The sequence below is a fragment of the Alternaria arbusti genome (genome assembly GCF_024043155.1).
Source record: "Alternaria arbusti strain BMP 1465 chromosome Unknown scaffold_4, whole genome shotgun sequence".
NCBI classification, from domain to species: domain Eukaryota; kingdom Fungi; phylum Ascomycota; class Dothideomycetes; order Pleosporales; family Pleosporaceae; genus Alternaria; species Alternaria arbusti.
Window position 1 is genome coordinate 1,832,544 of NW_026249944.1, and position 17,983 is coordinate 1,850,526.

Consider the following 17,983-nt stretch of genomic DNA (forward strand, 5'->3'; position numbering starts at 1 on the left):
CAAGCGTCTCGGTTCTCTGACAGCATCCACAGTGTTCTTCTGCCTCTTTCCAGTAGTCAGTAACGCGTCTGACTACAATCATATAAAGATACAGTAAGACCATATATTCATCATCTACACATGCGTTCCTTCGCCTATGTTCAACGTCAATGCCGGCGAAAGCGGCTCAAGCCATCTCCTCCTTCAACAGGAAATCGAACACGGTGCCCTGAGATAAGCCTTGGTTCTTGACGCGGGGCTCAAACATTAGAACGGGCTGTTCAGTGATGACAACAGTACGAATAGACACTTCACGCTTCCTTCTTTCGCAGCTACCTTGATGCTTGGAGCGAGCCTTGGGGTCCTCCTGCACTCTTTCTTTCTTGTCGGTCTTACCCTTCTTCTTGGACGCCCTTTTGTCGCGAAACTCGGCTGCATTGTGCAGCGTCTTGGGCTTTTTGTGATGACGTCTGGAGCGCTGGGACGAAGGCGCTTCTCGTTTGGCTGCTCGAGGTCGGTCAGAAGCCATGGCGGTGGCAATATCTGGTGACAGCTTGGTGGATCGAGCAATTTTAAAATCACTATTGTCGTATCTACGAACGAGAGACGGTGAGCAAGAGGCTGTCCAGTTCGTGCGGGCAATGGTGAGCAATGTTAACCAGTCCGAACCAGGCTAGCGCGTCTGCCTGCGTTTGCACTACTCGGGCTCCCTGTATAAGAATCCTGTCCTCTCTGCCTCCAGCTTCGACCTCAGCCAACCTGCTCCCCATGGCAGTGCTACCTTCTACTTCGCCTTCGCACTGCCTACGAAAGCGGCGGCGCATCGACATGCTAACAACTTCTTCCATCTTTTACAAAGCAGCTCTTTCAATCGTTCCCACCTACACTCACACGGCGTCAGGTGTGCCACATATGACTCTGCGAGGGCAGAACGTCTAGGCTCAAGGGCCTAGGCCTGATGACCCAGAAGCTTGTGTTGCGACCCACCAGCAAAACCTACTCGATAGTAGCGATGGTGCCAGGGGGAGCCTCTTTCTCACGAAAGCCCATGCCTGGAGAGCAAGCTTCAACCCGAGACGGTCTGTGAAGTGCGGTCCTGGATACGAAACATCCACAACGATACGGAGATCTCGAGATCTAAGTGAGAGCTACTTTGGAGGCTCACATGAACGAAACGGACGACGGAATCCATCTTTCTTTCTTTCGTTGGCGTCTCTGCCTTGAGCAGTGCGTTAAAGAAGGCAATGATGCAATACGTTTAGACCTGTTGCGACAAGCGATCGAGCGAGATCAGAGCCTTAGTGTACGAACCTCATTCACTTGAAATTAAATGTAATGGCTCGATGACGTAATGATAGAGGAACGGCAGAGTGACAAGACGTGCGCGAGGTGAGCATCGGGAGAAGAGACTAACAGAAAGCAAATGGATGAAAATTACCAAACAGGTAGATCAACAACCGAGACGCCGACCGCTGATAGATGAGAGTCTGAATAGCGAGCGAACTGAAAGCAGAAGGCATCATCGCCGAAGCTGCCCTGCGCTGTAAACATTGAACCTTGTAACGACATTAGCGGTAGCACGACAAAGAGGAAGGAACGACAGAAGGCAAGAGACGAGCATAGCTTACCAAGATGACCAATATTACCCACACCCGTCGACTTGATATCACCGACGTGAATGGCCTTTGTACCACATCTTCCTCATACCAACCTCTCAACTTCCACGATGAAATCACATAATCAGAGACGAAGAAACAAAGATGACGACATAATTCCTATAACCCCCCATCGTGCCTTCCCCAGGATATCTAACCTTCCCCATCCACCCATCGATGCCAAGCCATCCATCCCATCATCCAAACATACCCATCCGTCACCTTCCCTACACTAACAGTAGCAAACAAAAAACGACGCCAGCGAACATCACAAGGACGCAAGCGATGCATTAGTAGGTCCCTCCAGATGTATTACAATACAAGACAAGGAAACAAGCAGAGACAGCCATGTTGTGTAAAAAGTTAAAAAAAAAGCTTATAGTTTGCTCAAGCGAGGAAAATGACAAAATAAAGTAGTAAAAAAAAAAGAACAAGGCGATCGGGTATCGAAGTCGAAAATGGGGCTATCGCGAAAATTATTTTCCCAACTGGCTTCCTTCCCCTCCGTTCCTTCCAAGTGTATGGCTTCCCTTGCTAAAACAACAACGATGGTAGTGCAAGCAGCGCCCCCAATACGTGACAACGTGGCGGTATTAACGTAGCTCTCTCAGCCTTCCTCCGGCGGTGGCGTGGGTAGATCTCTCCCCTTTGATTCCGGACTCGGTGGGTGGACGACTGTGACTGGCGTCGTGGGGTCTCTTGATTCGTCGTCTTCTTGGTCGGCGGCGCCATCACCGTCGATGATACTTTCGCCTTCTTCGGGTATGGCAGTCGGGCTCAAGATACCTCCGTCTTCGCTTTTGGCGGAAGCTTGATTGCGTCGGTTTCTCCTTCGTTGTCTTTCCGTGTCCGCGCTCTCTCTTCTCCGCCTGACGGATAGTGACCCATCCTTGTTTAGGCCAGTTCCGGACTGAAGACCTTCCAGCATGGCAGCAGCGCGGTCTGCGATGTCTGCTTCTGCGGTACCGGCGGCGGCAGCTGCTGCAGGACCAGCGGTGCTACTAGCCTCGCTATCCGCAGTCTCGCTGGTGGGACTGAGCAGTTTGTTCTTCTCGTCCTCACCCTCGGCACCCTCTCCGCCATCTTCCATGTTGACGCCGATCTCTGGGATCTTCTGGCCACTAGCCACGCGTACCTGGTGCCTGTCCTTTAAGCGGGCGCGACGACGGCGATCGCGTTGATCTCTTGCTTCGGGCTTAGCAGCACGTAGCTTCTGGAGCAAGTCGTCCATGGCACCGGTGGATGCGGGTGATTTGGGAGCATCGGAGTCCGAGGAGAGGGCATTGGGTGAGAGAGGGTTTGCGGTTTGCGCTTGTTTGCGACGCATGGAAATTTCGTTGCGACGATGTTGCTCTTCGAGAGTGGTGTTCTTCTCCTTGGATTTCTACAAGCAAGTTAGCAATTGATCCATAGCAATGTATAACCAAGCCGTGTAAAGCCAGCATCGTGATCACAAGAACAGGGGGTTGGTGATGACTTACCTTCCATTCCTGGACGAAGTTGGCCAACTTCGCAAAGAAATCCCTCCTCGCACTGTCGTCGGTCGGATCTTCACCATAGAACGCCATAATGTCGTCATAGCTCTTCTGCATGTCCTCAAGGAAGACCTGCATCTGCTCTGCCTTTCTCCTAGCCTCCTTCATGTTCCTCTGCACAACAATGGCGACCTTGTCCTCTGGGTGGAACTTCGTCGGATCAGACAAGTTACCAGAGTCTAGCGACATCTGAACGTTCTTGATGTTGTCGATATACTTCTTGGCATCGGTCTGAAGTTGCTCGACGTTGATCTTCTGGGCTGTTACAACGCCACTGATCTCGTCGGTGAAGCCTTCCCATCCAGAGTATTGGTTGCGGACGATTCTTTCAACGACATCGGCGAATGTAGACTCGTTCTTGTCATCCTTGAGCATACCCAATCGCCCCAGAGTAGAGAGCTTGAAACCACTGGCTTGTTTGTTGGCATCGTTCATGAAGTTACCAATGTCGAGAATGAGACCCAGAACACTGATCAAGCTTGACGAATCACGCAGGCTCTCGGATACCCTTGAGATTTCTAGCAGCTTGTTGGAAATCTCGTCGTACTCAGTTTCGTACGTGCGAGTCAGGGCAAGCGCCCTCATCCTGCTCTTCCAGTAGTGGTGCAGTTCGTAGGCAGTGAGAAGGTAGATCTGATCCTCTCGTGTGAGTTCGTTCGGGTCCTGTTCGCGCTTGCTCTCGCTAGCATTGGGTCCAGTCCAGTCCTTCGAGTAAGGAGCCATGAGCTTGGCGGTGTTATCGGGAATATCGCAGAAGTCGTTCTTCTGCAAGAACTCCATAGTGACAGGGTCATCCAGAATCTTGTTGTCGCAGTGGATGATCATCCTTACGATATCTTCAACTCCGTACGATGAGAACTTGGCCATACTGATCTGGAAGTTGTGCATGAGGTCGCGAGAGATGATCTGCTTCTTGTCGTCCTTCTTGCCAGATTTCTTGCCAATCGCCTTGATCTCCTTTGCCAAGAAGAGCTTCTCGACTTCCTCCAAAACACCCTTCCTTGCCAACTCCTGGTACTTCTCTTCTTTCTCTTCCGAGCTGAGACCGCGAGTGGCCCAGACAGTGGTAGTAGGTTGGTCGACCTTGTCCCAATGCAGGGCCTTAAGCTTCTTCTTCGGTCGCGGTCCAGAAAGAGCAAATTGTTGGGCAGCGCCAAATCCAGGCGCCTTGGGCATGAATCCAGGACGTTTGGCACCTGGCATTGGTGGTGGCGGTGGTGGAGGAGGTGGCATGCTGCCATCTCCTGGCATAGGAGGTGGTGCAGGGATTCCGGGCTTGAAGCCAAGTTTGCCTGGCGGAGGCGGCGGCGGCGGAGGTGGTGGAGGTCCAGCAGTACCGGGCATAGGAGGCGGAGGAGGAATGTTGTTCGAGAATCCAAGGGCACCAGGAGGCGGGGGTGGAGGTGGAGGGATGTTGGCTTTGGGTGCCTCATTATCGCCAGGCGTCTTTGGTGAGTCGGATTCGAGGCTGGGATGCGATGGTCCTGTAGTAACGCCATCCCCTTCAGCATCAGAGTCTTCGTATCGCTTGACGTTCGCCGTGATATCCGCCATGAGGGCATTGGCTGTCGAAGTGCTGAGCTTTGGCTTGTGCATCTGGATCAGACGGGGCTTCTCAATGACAGCATCATCATCGTCCATCTCCGACATCTCAGCATCCTCACCAATCTGGCCAGGAAGGCCAGGGAGGGGCTTCCTGCGGGGCACTCCACTTTTGGCACGTACTGATCCGAATGAGCTGGCTTCGAGGCCACCATAGCCCTGTTCGGTCATGCCAGGCATGTCGCCCTCCATCTTTTCTCGCAGTTCCCGAAGCTTCTCGCTGGGCTGCATCTGCAGGGACTTGCCCTCCAGTGTTGCTTGTGTCCTGGCTCGTTGCAGTTGGATCTCCAGTCTGTTCATCAGACGTTCGCGGTCCATGATACCCTGCATTTGAGCTGGATCGGTGGTAGCGAGCCCGTCCTTACCAGACTTCTTCGCTGCCGACGCTGCTACGTCTTGAGCATCCCTAAGCATCAAGTACAGTTCTCGCGTCTCCAGTTCGTTGCGTTGCAGTTCTTGTGCTCGTATCCTCTGCATTTCCGCTAGTTCGGCCTTCATCGTCTCTACTTGCCTACCACGGAGCTCAATGATACGTTCTTGTTCCGCAAGTTGTTTCTGCAGCTTAGAGACTAAGCCATCTGCACCCAACTCCAGCTGCGCTTTCATCTCATCGCGTTCTGCAATAGCCGAGTCTGCGATTTGTCGTGCTTCGACTGCTTCATCGCGAACCTGTCGGGCTTCAGAATCGGTGTACAGCTTGTCAAGCAGAGATTGCACAGTGAAGTTCAGGCTCTGCTTGAGGTCCATGTCTGGCAGTCGGCGGTCCATAGCCACGTAGCTCAGCATTTGGTCCACCAATTGGAACATTCGCAATCGATCCTCGCTCTCAGTGTCTCGCATCAACAGCAAGTGTTGCATAGCTGACGTGAAGTAGTCTTGCGCGCGAGTGCCACCAATCTTGCTCATGATAGCGTCTGCGATTTGCAGAGGGTCGTTGAGATCCTTGGTTTCGCCTTCGACGCCCTCGACCATGGAGCTGTTCTCCTTCTGAAGGAAATCCTCATAGTCGACAGCTTCGTTGTCCAGGTAGTGCTCGATCTGCTTGTCGATGACATCGTATTGAAAGCCTTCCATCTTGTTGAAGATGCGCTTGATGCCACATGCTGTGAATTGGGCTCGCACGTGCATCCTGAGCTGCAGGTCGCGCTCCGGGGCATCCACAACCATGTTGATCAAGAAGAGTGTCGCGATGGCGTATTCCATGAGCAGGTTCTCTACGCCGATACCTCCACTGCGGACTTCGTCTGAAGCGCCTACCATGGAGCCCATCTTGCCACGGCCGTCGACCGTGACTTCGACGATGCGCATCCATGCATCGAAGCGACTGCTTTCGCCATACTGGGATTTGAGGTTGTCGAGTGCCTGCAGTACTTTCTCATGTCCACTTCCGTTGCCCCAATGGCACAAGAAGGTCAAGACATCTGAGACGAGCTTTCGTGTGTTGAGCCGCGTGGAGATTAAAGAGCCGCACAGCGCCTGAATGATGGACGGATGGTTGAGGGCGTTGTCGGCACCGTACTTGTTGTTCATCAGAGCCTTCAAGCACTTGATGATTTCGTATTCGCGTTCGACGTCGTTCTCCGCCTTTTGCGCCATGACGCTGGGAGGAGGCGCCGGCCCTGTTGTCTTTCTGCGGTTGATCTTGGCCAGCACATTCGTGAGGGCGATTTGACCCTGCGCTTCGATGAAGCCCCTGACCCAGGCGATGGGCTGTGTTCGCAGACTGATCTCCAAACTCGACATCTGTTTTATAGATATGGAATTGTCCATGACCTTCTTGACGTACCACTCGGGTGAACCCTCCTCTTCTGCGCGCATGAGGATGTCTTGGCCACCACCTGCACCGGGGCCGCCGTAGGTTATCCGCTGCGTCTGGCGCTTCTTCTCCTCGTGCTTGAACTCGGCCAGCTTGTCCTGATAGACGAGGGTCCACTTCTTGTCAATCTTGTAGGCCTCCATCTGCCGCCGCGCCTGCTCTGGTAAGCTCTTCCATCCTCGCTTCACCATGAGGTTCATGAACTCCTTCTCTACGACATGGTCTGGCGGCCGTTGTATGCTGAGCGTGTTCTGGTTGAACGAGGTCTGCGACGCGGAGGGCGAGGAGGAGTTGTAGTGCAGCAGATGGCGGTGCGAGTCGCGGGGGGTGGAGACGGCGGTGGGGAGGAGACTGCCGGCATCGAGGCCTATGGAGGAGATGGTGCTCTGAGATGGGTTCTGTGGGTAGAAGACGTTGCTGCCGCGCGACTTGGAGTCATTGCTGTAGATGCTCGCCTGGTCGGACGAGGTGCGCGTGTTGTTGGAGGAGTCAGTGCCGGCGTAGTATGAGTAGTTGCCGTCCCTGCTGCTCCCGCGCGCGCCCCACTGCTGCATCGAGACGCCGCGGTCGCCTGGGTTGCTCGAGGCGATGGTGGTGCCGAGCGAATGGGGCGGAGGGCGCGGTGGCCCCGGGTTGGAGTAGCCGTTCTGGGGCATTGCGGTGGCGTTGAAGACGGGGTACTGATGGAAGTCGCCGCCGCCCTTGTTGAGGTGGTGCGGCAGCGGTTCGGCGTTCTTGGAGGCGTCGTCTCGCGGGGGGTCGATGGAGGATACGGGGCCAGCTCGCGCGAAGATGCCCTCAGCCGTCATGGACACGGGCCGCTGGTCTATCGAAGCGCCGCCGATGGAGTGTCTGTGTGAGTGTCGTGACGAGAGCGAGCCATGGGAGCTCCCCGGGGGGCTGTCGGTGGACGATGTGGTGGTATGTTTGGCGTCGCCCGTGTGCTTGTCCTTGTCTTTGTGCAGGCGTCGTCCGAAGAACTTGCCGGCAGAAGATTGCCGACCCTTGCTGTCCATGCCTATAGCGAGAGCCTATGCCCAATGCTCTGCCGCCTTGGGAGCGCGCCGCCCGACGTGTCTGCGTCCCCCTCCTTCGCGGAGCAATGCGTCCCGCCTCGCTGCTACGGCGCAGGTGACGATGCCGCTGCCTCAGCGGGCGTGTGTAATCCTCAAACGAGCGTGCGGGGCTGCGTGCGGTGAGTCGAAGGTGAGAAGCAATTCCTGGGGCGCCGTCGTGGCAGCAATGCGGCTGCGAGAGAGGGAGTGGGAAGTCGCCGAATACTGTAACTAACTAGCGCCCCCCGTGTGACTGCATGGTAAGTAGACAGGACTGGGACGCGGCCATTTGATCTCCACAGCGCCGATTCACCACGTCTCATAGTTACAGCGCGCCAGGGCTGCTCCGCGTGGATATGCAAGCACGCGAACCACCCGCCATGGCCGCATTGGCTCCGACGTTCTCCTGAGACGTGCGCACGTCCGTGTTGTGGCGCCATCTGCCATCCATGCCCAGACGAACCCCTAGCCGGCCTACGCGACGGGCGTCCTCCCATCGGCCTCGACGTCGACAGTAACTATTCCCGGCACATCCAGTACTGTACATCCCGCCTGTCTGTGGCGCAGCAGGCACAACACCTGCACACTCGCCCGTCGCACCTTCCTCACGCCTGGCGCACTGCGTCTCAACACCACGTCTGCTGTCCACATCCACCACCCACGGCTAGCAGCCCCGGCCTCGCATCAGCCCTAGGCGATCAAAAGGACGCGCTCCGCCAGTTCACGCACCTTCACTAGCACATGCATCCACAGCCATGACCGGCTTTACCCATTTCCTCAAGGTGAGTGACAGCTGTCACGTACAGGAAGCTTGGGCGGTGAGCGCATAACGCGACCCACCGCGCACACCAACCCCATGTGGAGGCTGACGATGCGCCTCCAGACCATCCTCGTACCACTCTTCCTCGCTGCCCTCCTCTATGTCCTGCTAGTCTTCCTCGTGCTGCCCTTTGTGCGCCGGCACCGCAGCCGTTATAGCCAGTACCTGCCTATGCCCGCGAGCGTGACCGACTTCCCGTCCTCTTGGCGGACGAACCTCTCCGATGCCCTCTACAACCTCTTCGCGCCTTCCGCGTGGGTCAGACAGCGCGCGATTGTGGATGGGAGCGGACAACACGACGACGACTTGTTCGACGACGAGGAGGGAGAGGGCATGGTGGGCTTTGACCCCATCGATGAGAGGAGAAGAGAAGCCCTCGAACAACGCCGCAGCATCATGGAGGAAGAACGGCGGTTAGGACGTGAGCTGGAGGAAGGCTTCAAGGATGACAGTGAAGATGAGCATGAAGACGAGAGGCGGCGGTCCTTGTCACGACATCGATGATTTCTATAATACCCTTCCTCATACAAGAAAACACGAACAACTGCACTGCCGTCTACATTAGCATAAAAGCTGAAGTTATGTAAAGCCCAAAGGTAATGTAGACTTCTAGGAGGTAGGTGTCTGGATTTTTCGTATGAGGTGTTTACATCACTTTGCCTACAATTTGGAACTTTCTCATGCATCACATCATTGGCTGGAGTTGGAGTTGGAGTTCAAGTGGATATATTCATGTACATAGGTAGGCGGAAATACCCATTCGACGCCCAAGCCTAAACAAAGAAATTCGTGCCAAATCGCTCAAAGAAGACAGAAGGCTGCTAAAGAAGATCGCTCCTCTACTTGCGCTGACCGTAGGCCTTGGTGGCGTAGTCACCCTTGTGGACAATGAGGTCCTGCAAAACGAAGTCAGTGTATGTCTCACATAATTAAGGTCTAGGGTTACTGACCTCAGGGCGATAGTTCTCGCGGCCGGAGAAGTACTCGTCGAGAATAGCCTTGGTGCCGTTGGCGTATCGCTCCTGGGCATCGATGGAGGTACCGGACATGTGAGGAACCATGGCGTTGCCGCCGCCCCATGGGTTCTGGGCGTAGCGGAGCGGGTGGTCCTTGGGAGCGGGCTGAGGGAACCAGACGTCACCACCGTATCCACGGAGGTGGCCGTCCTTGAGAGCCTGGGCAACGTCCTCCTTGACGACGATGGCACCACGAGCGGTGTTCACCAACCATGAGCCCTTCTTCATCTTGGAGATGAGGTCCTTGTTGAAGAGACCGCGGGTCTTCTCGTGGAGCGGGCAGTTGATGGTGACAACATCACACTGGGCCAACATCTCCTCGAGGTTCTCGACGCGACGGCAGCCAATCTCCTTCTCCTTCTCAGGAGAGAGGGGCTGGTAGTCGAAGTAGAGGAGCTCCTTGCAGTCGAAGGGCTTGAGACGGCGGAGCACACGCTCACCGATACGGCCAACAGCGACGGTACCGACAACCTTGTTCTCGAGATCGTACTCGTTCTTGGCGACCTCGGCGACGTTCCACTCTCCCTTGGCGATCTGCTCGTGGGCGGGGACGAAGTTGCGGACAAGGGTCAGGATGGTCATGACAACGTGCTCGGCGACGGAGACGACGTTGGAGCCAGTAACCTCGGCGACGGTGATACCGCCGTTGGTCTTGTTGGCGGCATTGAGGTCGACGTGGTCAGATCCGATACCAGCAGTGACGGCAAGCTTCAGATTCTTAGCCTTGGCCAGGCGCTCTGCGGTGAGGTAACCGGGGTGGAAACTGTTGATCGCGATCTGTTAGCTGATGCTGGCTCGGATGGTGTTTGCAGCCTTAGCGCGTCCGGCCGAAGCTTGACGCGTGCATGTGGGGCGCTTAGCGGCATTGCGGGGTAGCTCTGACGTACGGAGTGGTAATGATAACCTCAGCATCAACAAGGTGCTTGTCGAACTCGGAGTTCTCGCCTTCCTTGTTGGAGGTGGTGACGAGCTCGTGGCCTTGCTCCTCGATCCACTTCCTGATGCCTAGCTCGTTCTCGGTAGTTCCGAGCATGCGAGGCTCCTGCTCAGCGTGGACACCACCCTAGTGTTGTCGTTAGACATGCCAACGCGCATTGGGAGTACCATGGACACTTACATCGTAGAGGACGAGAAGAACTTTGCCCTGTTGTGAAGCCGTCGCGGTCAGCGTTCTGAAAGCATTCGGTTGGCGGAGCGACGAAGTTAATCGAGGTCCGGCGCGTGCGCTGAGGAGGGAGGAGGCAGGGCGCGCAAGGCGAGAAGCAGATCGGAGAAATACCATTTTGACTTATTGAACTGATAGTAGAACAATTGAGGCTCCGAGGGAGAGATATATAGTAGAAGCCGGCAAATGTACAACGAATGGTACGTATTCCTGACGCAAGGTATGTCAGCCTATCGTCCCGGCAGGGGGGAAGTGAGGGGTGCGTGGGTCGGTATACCTCTTGCGGGCCGAAGTGACGTCGTTGTATGGTAGAGAAGTTAAATGGAAGACCGGATGCTACACTGGACAATGTTGGTGTTGTGAGAGCAATTGAGGGGTTCGTGAGGGGGCTTTTATATACCGCCGAGCAGCCGCACGATCTTCTCACTACTTTCAGCCTCTGATCCCTGGGTCACCAGGCAGACGAGGTCGGTCATCCCCACTTGGTGATGCGACATTCCCACACAGACAAGTGGTCGCTGCGGGTGTGACGGTCGTGTTTGGAATTACTTCGCATCGCTGATAGTGCGGGGTCGCGTCCAATGGCGCGAATCAGCTCACAGACGCGCCAGGGGAGCTCTACCAGCTGCTTACCCGTTTGATACTCACGAAGCTTCGCCGAGAAGCCCGTAGCGTAGTCTGTGGGCGTGGGTCAACACGGTAGCTCCAGTAGCGCGTGGTCGTTTGACCCGATCGAGCAAGAATGTACGTAAATCGAGGCCTGGGAGTGGCACTTCACTGGCGTACGCTAAAGCTCCATATGGAGAGCTCCCGAATAGCTTCAATTCGGCATTGTGGAAGGATCAATATGGTTTACGGAGCTGGTATTGTGACTCTCAGAGGCCCGAAGGTCGTGATGAAGTGTTGTTCGAATGGCTGTCCGCAGGGCTTTCGCTGGGTTCCAGCTTCCAATGCGACCACAGGAAAATGCATCTTGCGTAGAGAGAACTGTGGGCTCGGACGACACACCCACAGCATCTCTGGAAGGTCGTGCCCGTGCTAGCGATGGCAAATCCAAGGAAAGTGGGCTTGCGTCCGAGCAATCTAGATGCCGCTTTGTACTTTGTCCGCAGCAGCACAGGAAATGCGGAGCTGCAGCGGTTCAAGCTCGCAGTCTGCGGATGCGAGATGTCGCCGTTGCGCCTGACAAAACTCGCGGGAAGCCAGGGCGACGGTCGGCGCAGGGGGTTTGTCTCGGTTTAGACGGCGGCAGGCTGGAGATCGTTCTTATCTTTCGGCCGAAGCTCGCTCGGAAGGTGCGCGCGCGCCAAATTCGCGTTTCGGTAGTTCCAGCTTCCAGCTTCCAGGTACCCCACCACATCCACAGAATGACACTACGCATCCCTTCTCCCGATGTAGCTGAGGAACCCGATGGTGTCATAGTGTCATCTTGCCGACATCTCACGGAGCCATCTTCTGTCGATGAATGACTTAGTTATCCGGTCCCGCTCTTGCCTATCGTTGTATTAATCATACAGCTTCTCCGGCAGCTCCGCCTCCTCTGTATCACCTTCATCACAGCTCTAAGATCAAGTCGCTTGATCTCCTTGTATACTACTGTACTGGCTTTAACAGTAGCCTTCCCGCCCTACACGAGATTGTTCAAGACCCCCGCATTGCTACATTAACGATCACAATTGTGAGGTGTGCGCCGTACAGGCCATGATGTCGCCATACCGTCCCAAAGCTAGACAGTCTGTAGAAGAGCTTCCTGTAACTCTCGGTGCTCTATGTATCCGCGAATCGTATCCGTGTCGCATTCTACGCGACGGGAGGTAACTGGAACGAGTGTTGGTCTTGCTTTACCACCTGGGTAGCTACAATCCGTCCTGGATTAGCTGACGACAGTAATTCGGAATACGTCGGATAACAGTACACAGAAATCGTGAAGGAATGGAACATGGACTGCATTGCAAGAGCTCATGTGCATGAATATAGAGGGTTCTACCCAGCGATTTTAGCGCTCTCTTACCCAGGATACTAAATGGCGCACAAACAAAGCGAAGGTGAAGGCGAGCGCGAGCAAGCCCAAGCTCCAATTAAGGCCCATAGCGCAGTCACAACCTTTCAGTCGCCATCCTTTCTACACTCTTCTGAATCAGCCTTTTGATTTAGGGCGCGAATCGAGGTTCTTCTTCCACCACGGTCTCAAAGAAGGCAGAGTCTCCACGCTGGCTATTCCACGGAAGCGCACGTCTGAGGGTGAGTCCCCATCAAGCTGATAGCGAAAATCGTATACTGACGTCAACATAGGTACTGCCACAATGTCTACAACCGGAGGCAACGCAGAGGTCATCGCGAAGAAAGGCGATGTCATACTCCAGCTAGGCAAAGACGGGGTCGCAGAGGGTGTTCGCAACGTCCTTGTCGCATCCGTGGCTCTTAGCCTCGCTTCACCAGTCTTTGCAGCTATGTTCGACGGTCGCTTCTCCGAAGGCCAGAATCTCTCGCCAGCTTCACCACGTACAGTTCCGCTCCCGGATGACGATCCTGAGTCCATCATCATGATCTGCAAGATCGCACACTTCCAGACATCGCAGCTTCCCGTCAAAATTACCGCCATGGCAGTTTCCAAACTCGCGCTCGCATGTAACAAGTACGACTGCGTGGATGGGGTCCGATCATGGGCTATTATCTGGATCGCCGCCCTTCTTGAAGATCCCGATGCTGCGGACTTCGAGAAGATGATTCTTGCTACACATCTCCTTGAGTTGCCGAGTGAATTCTCCAGGGTTTCTCAGAGACTGGTGCGAGACCAAACCACGATCCTCAGTGTTACAGAAGCCATGGACGGTCATGAATTTCTGCCTCTGTTGGTATATGAATATATCCTACTTCACCAGATCTGTTATCAGAATGAGATCACCAGGATATTCGCTTCGATCGTTACAGGAAAAGAGTCCTGCAATACGAGCAGCCAGGCCGTTGTTACTTTCGTCAGGTACCTCCAGAGAAACGATCTATGGCCTATCAAAGAGTACTCGGCACCGGTCATCAAGTCCAGACTTGTAGCCGTGCCTGAAGCAACCACCCCTTATGGCAACGTCACTAACGCAAGTTGCCGTACCTCAGCCTGCGTCTGCAAGTCTGATGCTCGGCTCATCAAGGCCATCCTTATAGCCGAGCTCGATAAGGCATACAACATGATACAGGGTGTCTGCTTAGACTGTGTTCGTCAAAAGCTACTCGGAGAGCAAAAGCGGGAGTGTCGCGTGCCCCATGCGACGAAAGAAGCAACGGTTTACCCTTGATCGCCTTACGAAATGCACATCAAGGCACGCGTACGCTTGTCATAAAGTCTGGAGAAAGTATGGTGTTCTCGGCAGCGGCCTATGTCTTTTCTCTCAGATGGTTTCGAGACGCAGGATACCATGGGGCCCTAGTTTTCACCAAGGTTGGGCCCGAAAATAGAAGCTCTATCGATTCGGTTCTAGCGAGGCTTATTCTCCTTGTAGCCCTGCGTGGGCATCACATTAGCCTCAAATAGAGTGCAATAAGCTTTCCAAAATGAACAAGACTTTCTCAACGTGACACTCTTCGAATTTGATATCACGTAGTTTTCTAAGTAGCTCTGCGGCACACCTCGCGAATTTCGGCACTCATCAAACTCGGTACATCTCTCAACGCCACGCCGCAAGGTTCTTTGGCTCCAAAAACCACCCCATTCAAGGAAAAAACTGAACACCCTGGGGCCTGCATCAAGATAAAAACGTGCAAATTAGGTGGCCCAACGGCGACGTAGGCTCCAGGGTGTTCAGTTTTTCCCTGGTATAAGGTGACACTTACATTTCAGTCTTCGGCTCGAGGGCAACCTTATTGCGTGTCCCTCTGGCCAAAAAGCTCGTTACTGTTGCCGCCCACGTATGATACTCTACCCACCACACTTAATCCGTATCTCACATGCAGTGCCCTAATTTTACCTGTATCAATGACGTACAGATTCGTACACCTCTCTATCTCTAAGCGGAAGGCGCAGTGATGGTGATGCATTGATGCATTGTTGAAAAGGACACCGACATGGTACCATGGTCGTTAGGTAACGGATTGGCTGGCAAAACAGCTGTAGGCCGAGATGATATGGTTGACATGGTGGCGCCCCGGAACGAGAAGATGTTCTTGTTGATAAGAATTTAGGCGCTAAACGCATCATATGCGCTGCTCTTAAGACCCGTCCGCCAGTATCGTGAGTTCGTAGTTTAGCCTAGTTAGTCGCCAAGATCCAGATCCAGTCGGTAGAACTAGCTCTGATCATCCCAGGAGAAGGCGCTATTCCGGACTTCGTGAGTGATGCGTAATACCTAGGTACTGCCGAAAGCGCTAAGCTGGGTTCAGCGGAGATGATGCGCGAGCTTGTGTGTGGGTATCTCGCGGGAGATCGACAGGAGTGGCCAGCATTCGCCATTATCATCCCGGACTTCGGTGTCGTGATGTAGGGAAGAACTGGTTCGGGGTTTGAGGGTCTTCGGAGGGGTTCAATTGGGCCGCTCGCGGGGTCAGAATCGTCGTCATCATAGTTTCCCCTGTCCAGCTATTGCCACTTATTGATGAGATGCGGTCAACCTCAATTCGTACTCATCTTCAAACCACCAAGTCGAGTCGGTCATAGATGATGAGACGGGTAGGACACGAAGTTCAGCTGCTCGCCATACCTCGCTTGCGCGCGACGTCCAAGTCCGAGCTCCACTGGCGCCTCGGCAACTCTCGCCGCTTCCCAAATGTCCCTCCGCTGACATCTCCGTCCGCTCTCCAACAGCCTGCGCTTACAGATCTCTGACATATCTGCTTCGGCATTTCTGGCTAAATGAAACAAGCTTCAAGTCCGCCCGACGCCTGATCCTTCGATCCCTCATCTCTCTGCCTACCAACGATTCGCCATGTTCCTTGTGATTGGGCACGTGGTGCGTCCGCCTTGGTAAACCCGTGCATATCTGTACCATTCCTCAGCTCTTAGCATGATGTCCTATACGCGCGACATTCGTCCCGATGCTATTAAGGCCCAACGTTCGATATTGAGTACAAGGTCACCCCGTATGCTATGCGATTATTTCCTTCTCGCCTATTCGCCAACGTTGAAGTATCTAGACTTCGTTTTCCTCAAATTGGGAAGCGAGCTTGTCTACCGTCATCACGAGGAGGGGATCCGAAATTGGTTTCCTGGGGAAATTAATCTATCCCGCAGCATTCTTGGGGTAGGTTTCGCAAGGGCGTGTCTCTTCCCCGCCAAAGGGCCTAGTGCTTGCTCCTAGAGAGACGGCGCGAGGGGTTTGTCAGGCACGCTCTTTGTTGTATAGCGTGGCACGGTACGCCTGAGCTGTGCTACGGTCGATCAATATAAAGAGCCTGGGTACTTGCTTTCCCCAGAGTAGAATTCATTTCGCTACAACACTACCGACTGAACCTTGGAAAGCTTGCATACTCGTCTCTCTTCTCTCGGAACGCAAACCAACGTCTGCGCATCATGTTTGCCAAAATCCCCACCACGCTTCTCCTGCTCGTCACCTCGCTCGCACTACCTACATACGCTGGTATACAACAAACAGACTTCAGCGGCATTGGTCACATCTACGTCTTAGCCTCCGACAACTGGGGCACCGCAACCCCAGAGTCAAGTGTAGGATGCCTGAATGCGCATGGCAAATTCGTCCATGACAGTGGGAGCGGGAAAGAATGCGGGACATTCGAGCGCATGGATGACTACCCTTATACTCTTAGCACTCACAATGGCAACTGCACATTCCAAGACGCTAGTCAAGAAGAGAACGTCGACAGCCACTACGGGCAGGGCGATTATGCGTGGACGTGTACGGAGCGCAACGTTGACATTTACGACGAGCTATACACTATAGTACGTATTGTTCTCAACTTGGCTCGCCAGAATACGTTGCTAATGCGCATGTAGACCGGATTCCCATACGTCTTCCTCTGCTTCGGAGATGTAGCATGCTATTACGATGCTAAGCGTACCCCTACTGTCAACGAATCTCTTCCACTATGGCAATTCCGTTGGGGATCGCAGCAGACCGGCATCACGCCGGGGCATGTTATGCTGCAACTCATGTGGAAGAAGCTTGGTGATACACCAAAGAGAGAGCAAATGAGCGAGATACCAGGCCCAAGGATCCAGCTTAGTGAGGGCATGCAGATACCGCTACTGGGTCAGAAGTCAAAGGCATAGTGTTGAGACCAAGCAATTGGTAAGAAGCGCAACGCGTCGGAGTACTGAGTTATGATATCCATTTTTCCATTGATGAAGGGGCGGGCGGTCTTGGATGTGTTTCATCTGGTGTGAAGCGACGTTAGCAATCGCTAATGAGTCCGGGTCGTACCGCATATGTAGTCAATTTGATGTGCGATGCCAGCTTGCATGCGCAAAGTAATCTCGGAACAGTGCTGTTTCAGATCACCACACGGCATGGCTATCATTAAAACCTTCCACGCATCCGTAACACCGTGAATCATAGGTCAAAGACTTAAAAGATGAAGATAGGATATCGGGTTCGTTAGGTGAGATTGCTGCCGACATCTGAAGTCACAAGCTATTAGTCCACCACTCATTAACATATATGGCTGTCATCAAGTTTATGCAAAACAGGGCCTAAGTAGATGAACCACCGCCAACAATAGAGTGATGTTACCATTGTCGTAAGAATGACCGATCCAAATGCAGTATAGTTACAATGAGGCCGATATATTAGTCGGCGGAAGCAAGGTTTACTATGAAAGGTCAGTGAATGATTGACGTCGTCGAAGATAATGCGAGTCAATACCTGACCTAGCACGTCGTTGTTGGGGTCGTGAGGAGTAGTATCGACCCTGACAGTGCTCGAAGACTCGTAGGTATTGAGATGTACATGCTGGCACTTGTAGGAGCCGTATGTGCCAGTCAATGGTAGAGGAAGCTTGTGGACATCGCCGCAACCGACGGTGAAGGCGGCTTCCTCGTCCGACATTGAGCCGCCGCAGTCCTTGTTCTTTTGGTTGTTAGTTCGTACGACCGATCTCAATCATGTGTCGAATACGTACCTTCCAAAAGTTGCACTCGATGGACTCGACGCAGATCATGATTGACATGATGTCGTCGTTGTTGCTACAACACGTCAATGACTGCGATGCAAGAGTGATGAGATTACGTACAGTGGAAAATACCTAGGGCTTTGCTTGTCCATGAGGAGAAACGTAGGCGCGGATGAGAACTCTGCTTGAGAGTACACGGCGCCGATATCGCGGACGTCGTCGTTGTTGATCATGCCGATGTGCGGACTAGGAGCCGCAAACGCCATGCCGATGACGATGAGGAAAAG

The 17,983-nt window shown here is 53.9% G+C and overlaps 7 protein-coding genes across 7 annotated transcripts; 3 read left to right on the forward strand and 4 right to left on the reverse strand.

Annotated features, from left to right (window-relative positions):
• Positions 1–166: 166 nt before the first annotated feature.
• On the reverse strand, positions 167–508 carry J4E86_004273 (uncharacterized protein; the record flags this gene model as incomplete). The annotated part of the gene is made up of 2 exons (XM_051444816.1): positions 167–315; positions 376–508. The coding sequence occupies 2 exons, from the start codon at positions 506–508 to the stop codon at positions 167–169; spliced, it is 282 nt and encodes a 93-aa protein (XP_051304441.1).
• A 1,733-nt stretch (positions 509–2,241) lies between these two features.
• Positions 2,242–7,603, reverse strand: J4E86_004274 (uncharacterized protein; the record flags this gene model as incomplete). Its single annotated transcript, XM_051444817.1, has 2 exons — positions 2,242–3,018; positions 3,116–7,603. The coding sequence occupies 2 exons, from the start codon at positions 7,601–7,603 to the stop codon at positions 2,242–2,244; spliced, it is 5,265 nt and encodes a 1,754-aa protein (XP_051304442.1).
• Positions 7,604–8,397: 794 nt separating this feature from the next.
• J4E86_004275 (uncharacterized protein) lies at positions 8,398–8,966 on the forward strand (the record flags this gene model as incomplete). Its single annotated transcript, XM_051444818.1, has 2 exons — positions 8,398–8,424; positions 8,526–8,966. The coding sequence occupies 2 exons, from the start codon at positions 8,398–8,400 to the stop codon at positions 8,964–8,966; spliced, it is 468 nt and encodes a 155-aa protein (XP_051304443.1).
• Positions 8,967–9,301: 335 nt separating this feature from the next.
• Positions 9,302–10,760, reverse strand: J4E86_004276 (uncharacterized protein; the record flags this gene model as incomplete). Its single annotated transcript, XM_051444819.1, has 4 exons — positions 9,302–9,358; positions 9,413–10,241; positions 10,366–10,541; positions 10,596–10,760. The coding sequence occupies 4 exons, from the start codon at positions 10,758–10,760 to the stop codon at positions 9,302–9,304; spliced, it is 1,227 nt and encodes a 408-aa protein (XP_051304444.1).
• Positions 10,761–12,946: 2,186 nt separating this feature from the next.
• On the forward strand, positions 12,947–13,933 carry J4E86_004277 (uncharacterized protein; the record flags this gene model as incomplete). The annotated part of the gene is made up of 1 exon (XM_051444820.1): positions 12,947–13,933. One exon carries the CDS (start codon positions 12,947–12,949, stop codon positions 13,931–13,933), a length of 987 nt encoding a protein of 328 aa, XP_051304445.1.
• Positions 13,934–16,140: 2,207 nt separating this feature from the next.
• J4E86_004278 (uncharacterized protein) lies at positions 16,141–16,857 on the forward strand (the record flags this gene model as incomplete). The annotated part of the gene is made up of 2 exons (XM_051444821.1): positions 16,141–16,527; positions 16,582–16,857. 2 exons carry the CDS (start codon positions 16,141–16,143, stop codon positions 16,855–16,857), a joined length of 663 nt encoding a protein of 220 aa, XP_051304446.1.
• A 516-nt stretch (positions 16,858–17,373) lies between these two features.
• Positions 17,374–17,929, reverse strand: J4E86_004279 (uncharacterized protein; the record flags this gene model as incomplete). Its single annotated transcript, XM_051444822.1, has 4 exons — positions 17,374–17,396; positions 17,455–17,653; positions 17,706–17,769; positions 17,817–17,929. The coding sequence occupies 4 exons, from the start codon at positions 17,927–17,929 to the stop codon at positions 17,374–17,376; spliced, it is 399 nt and encodes a 132-aa protein (XP_051304447.1).
• Positions 17,930–17,983: the final 54 nt, after the last annotated feature.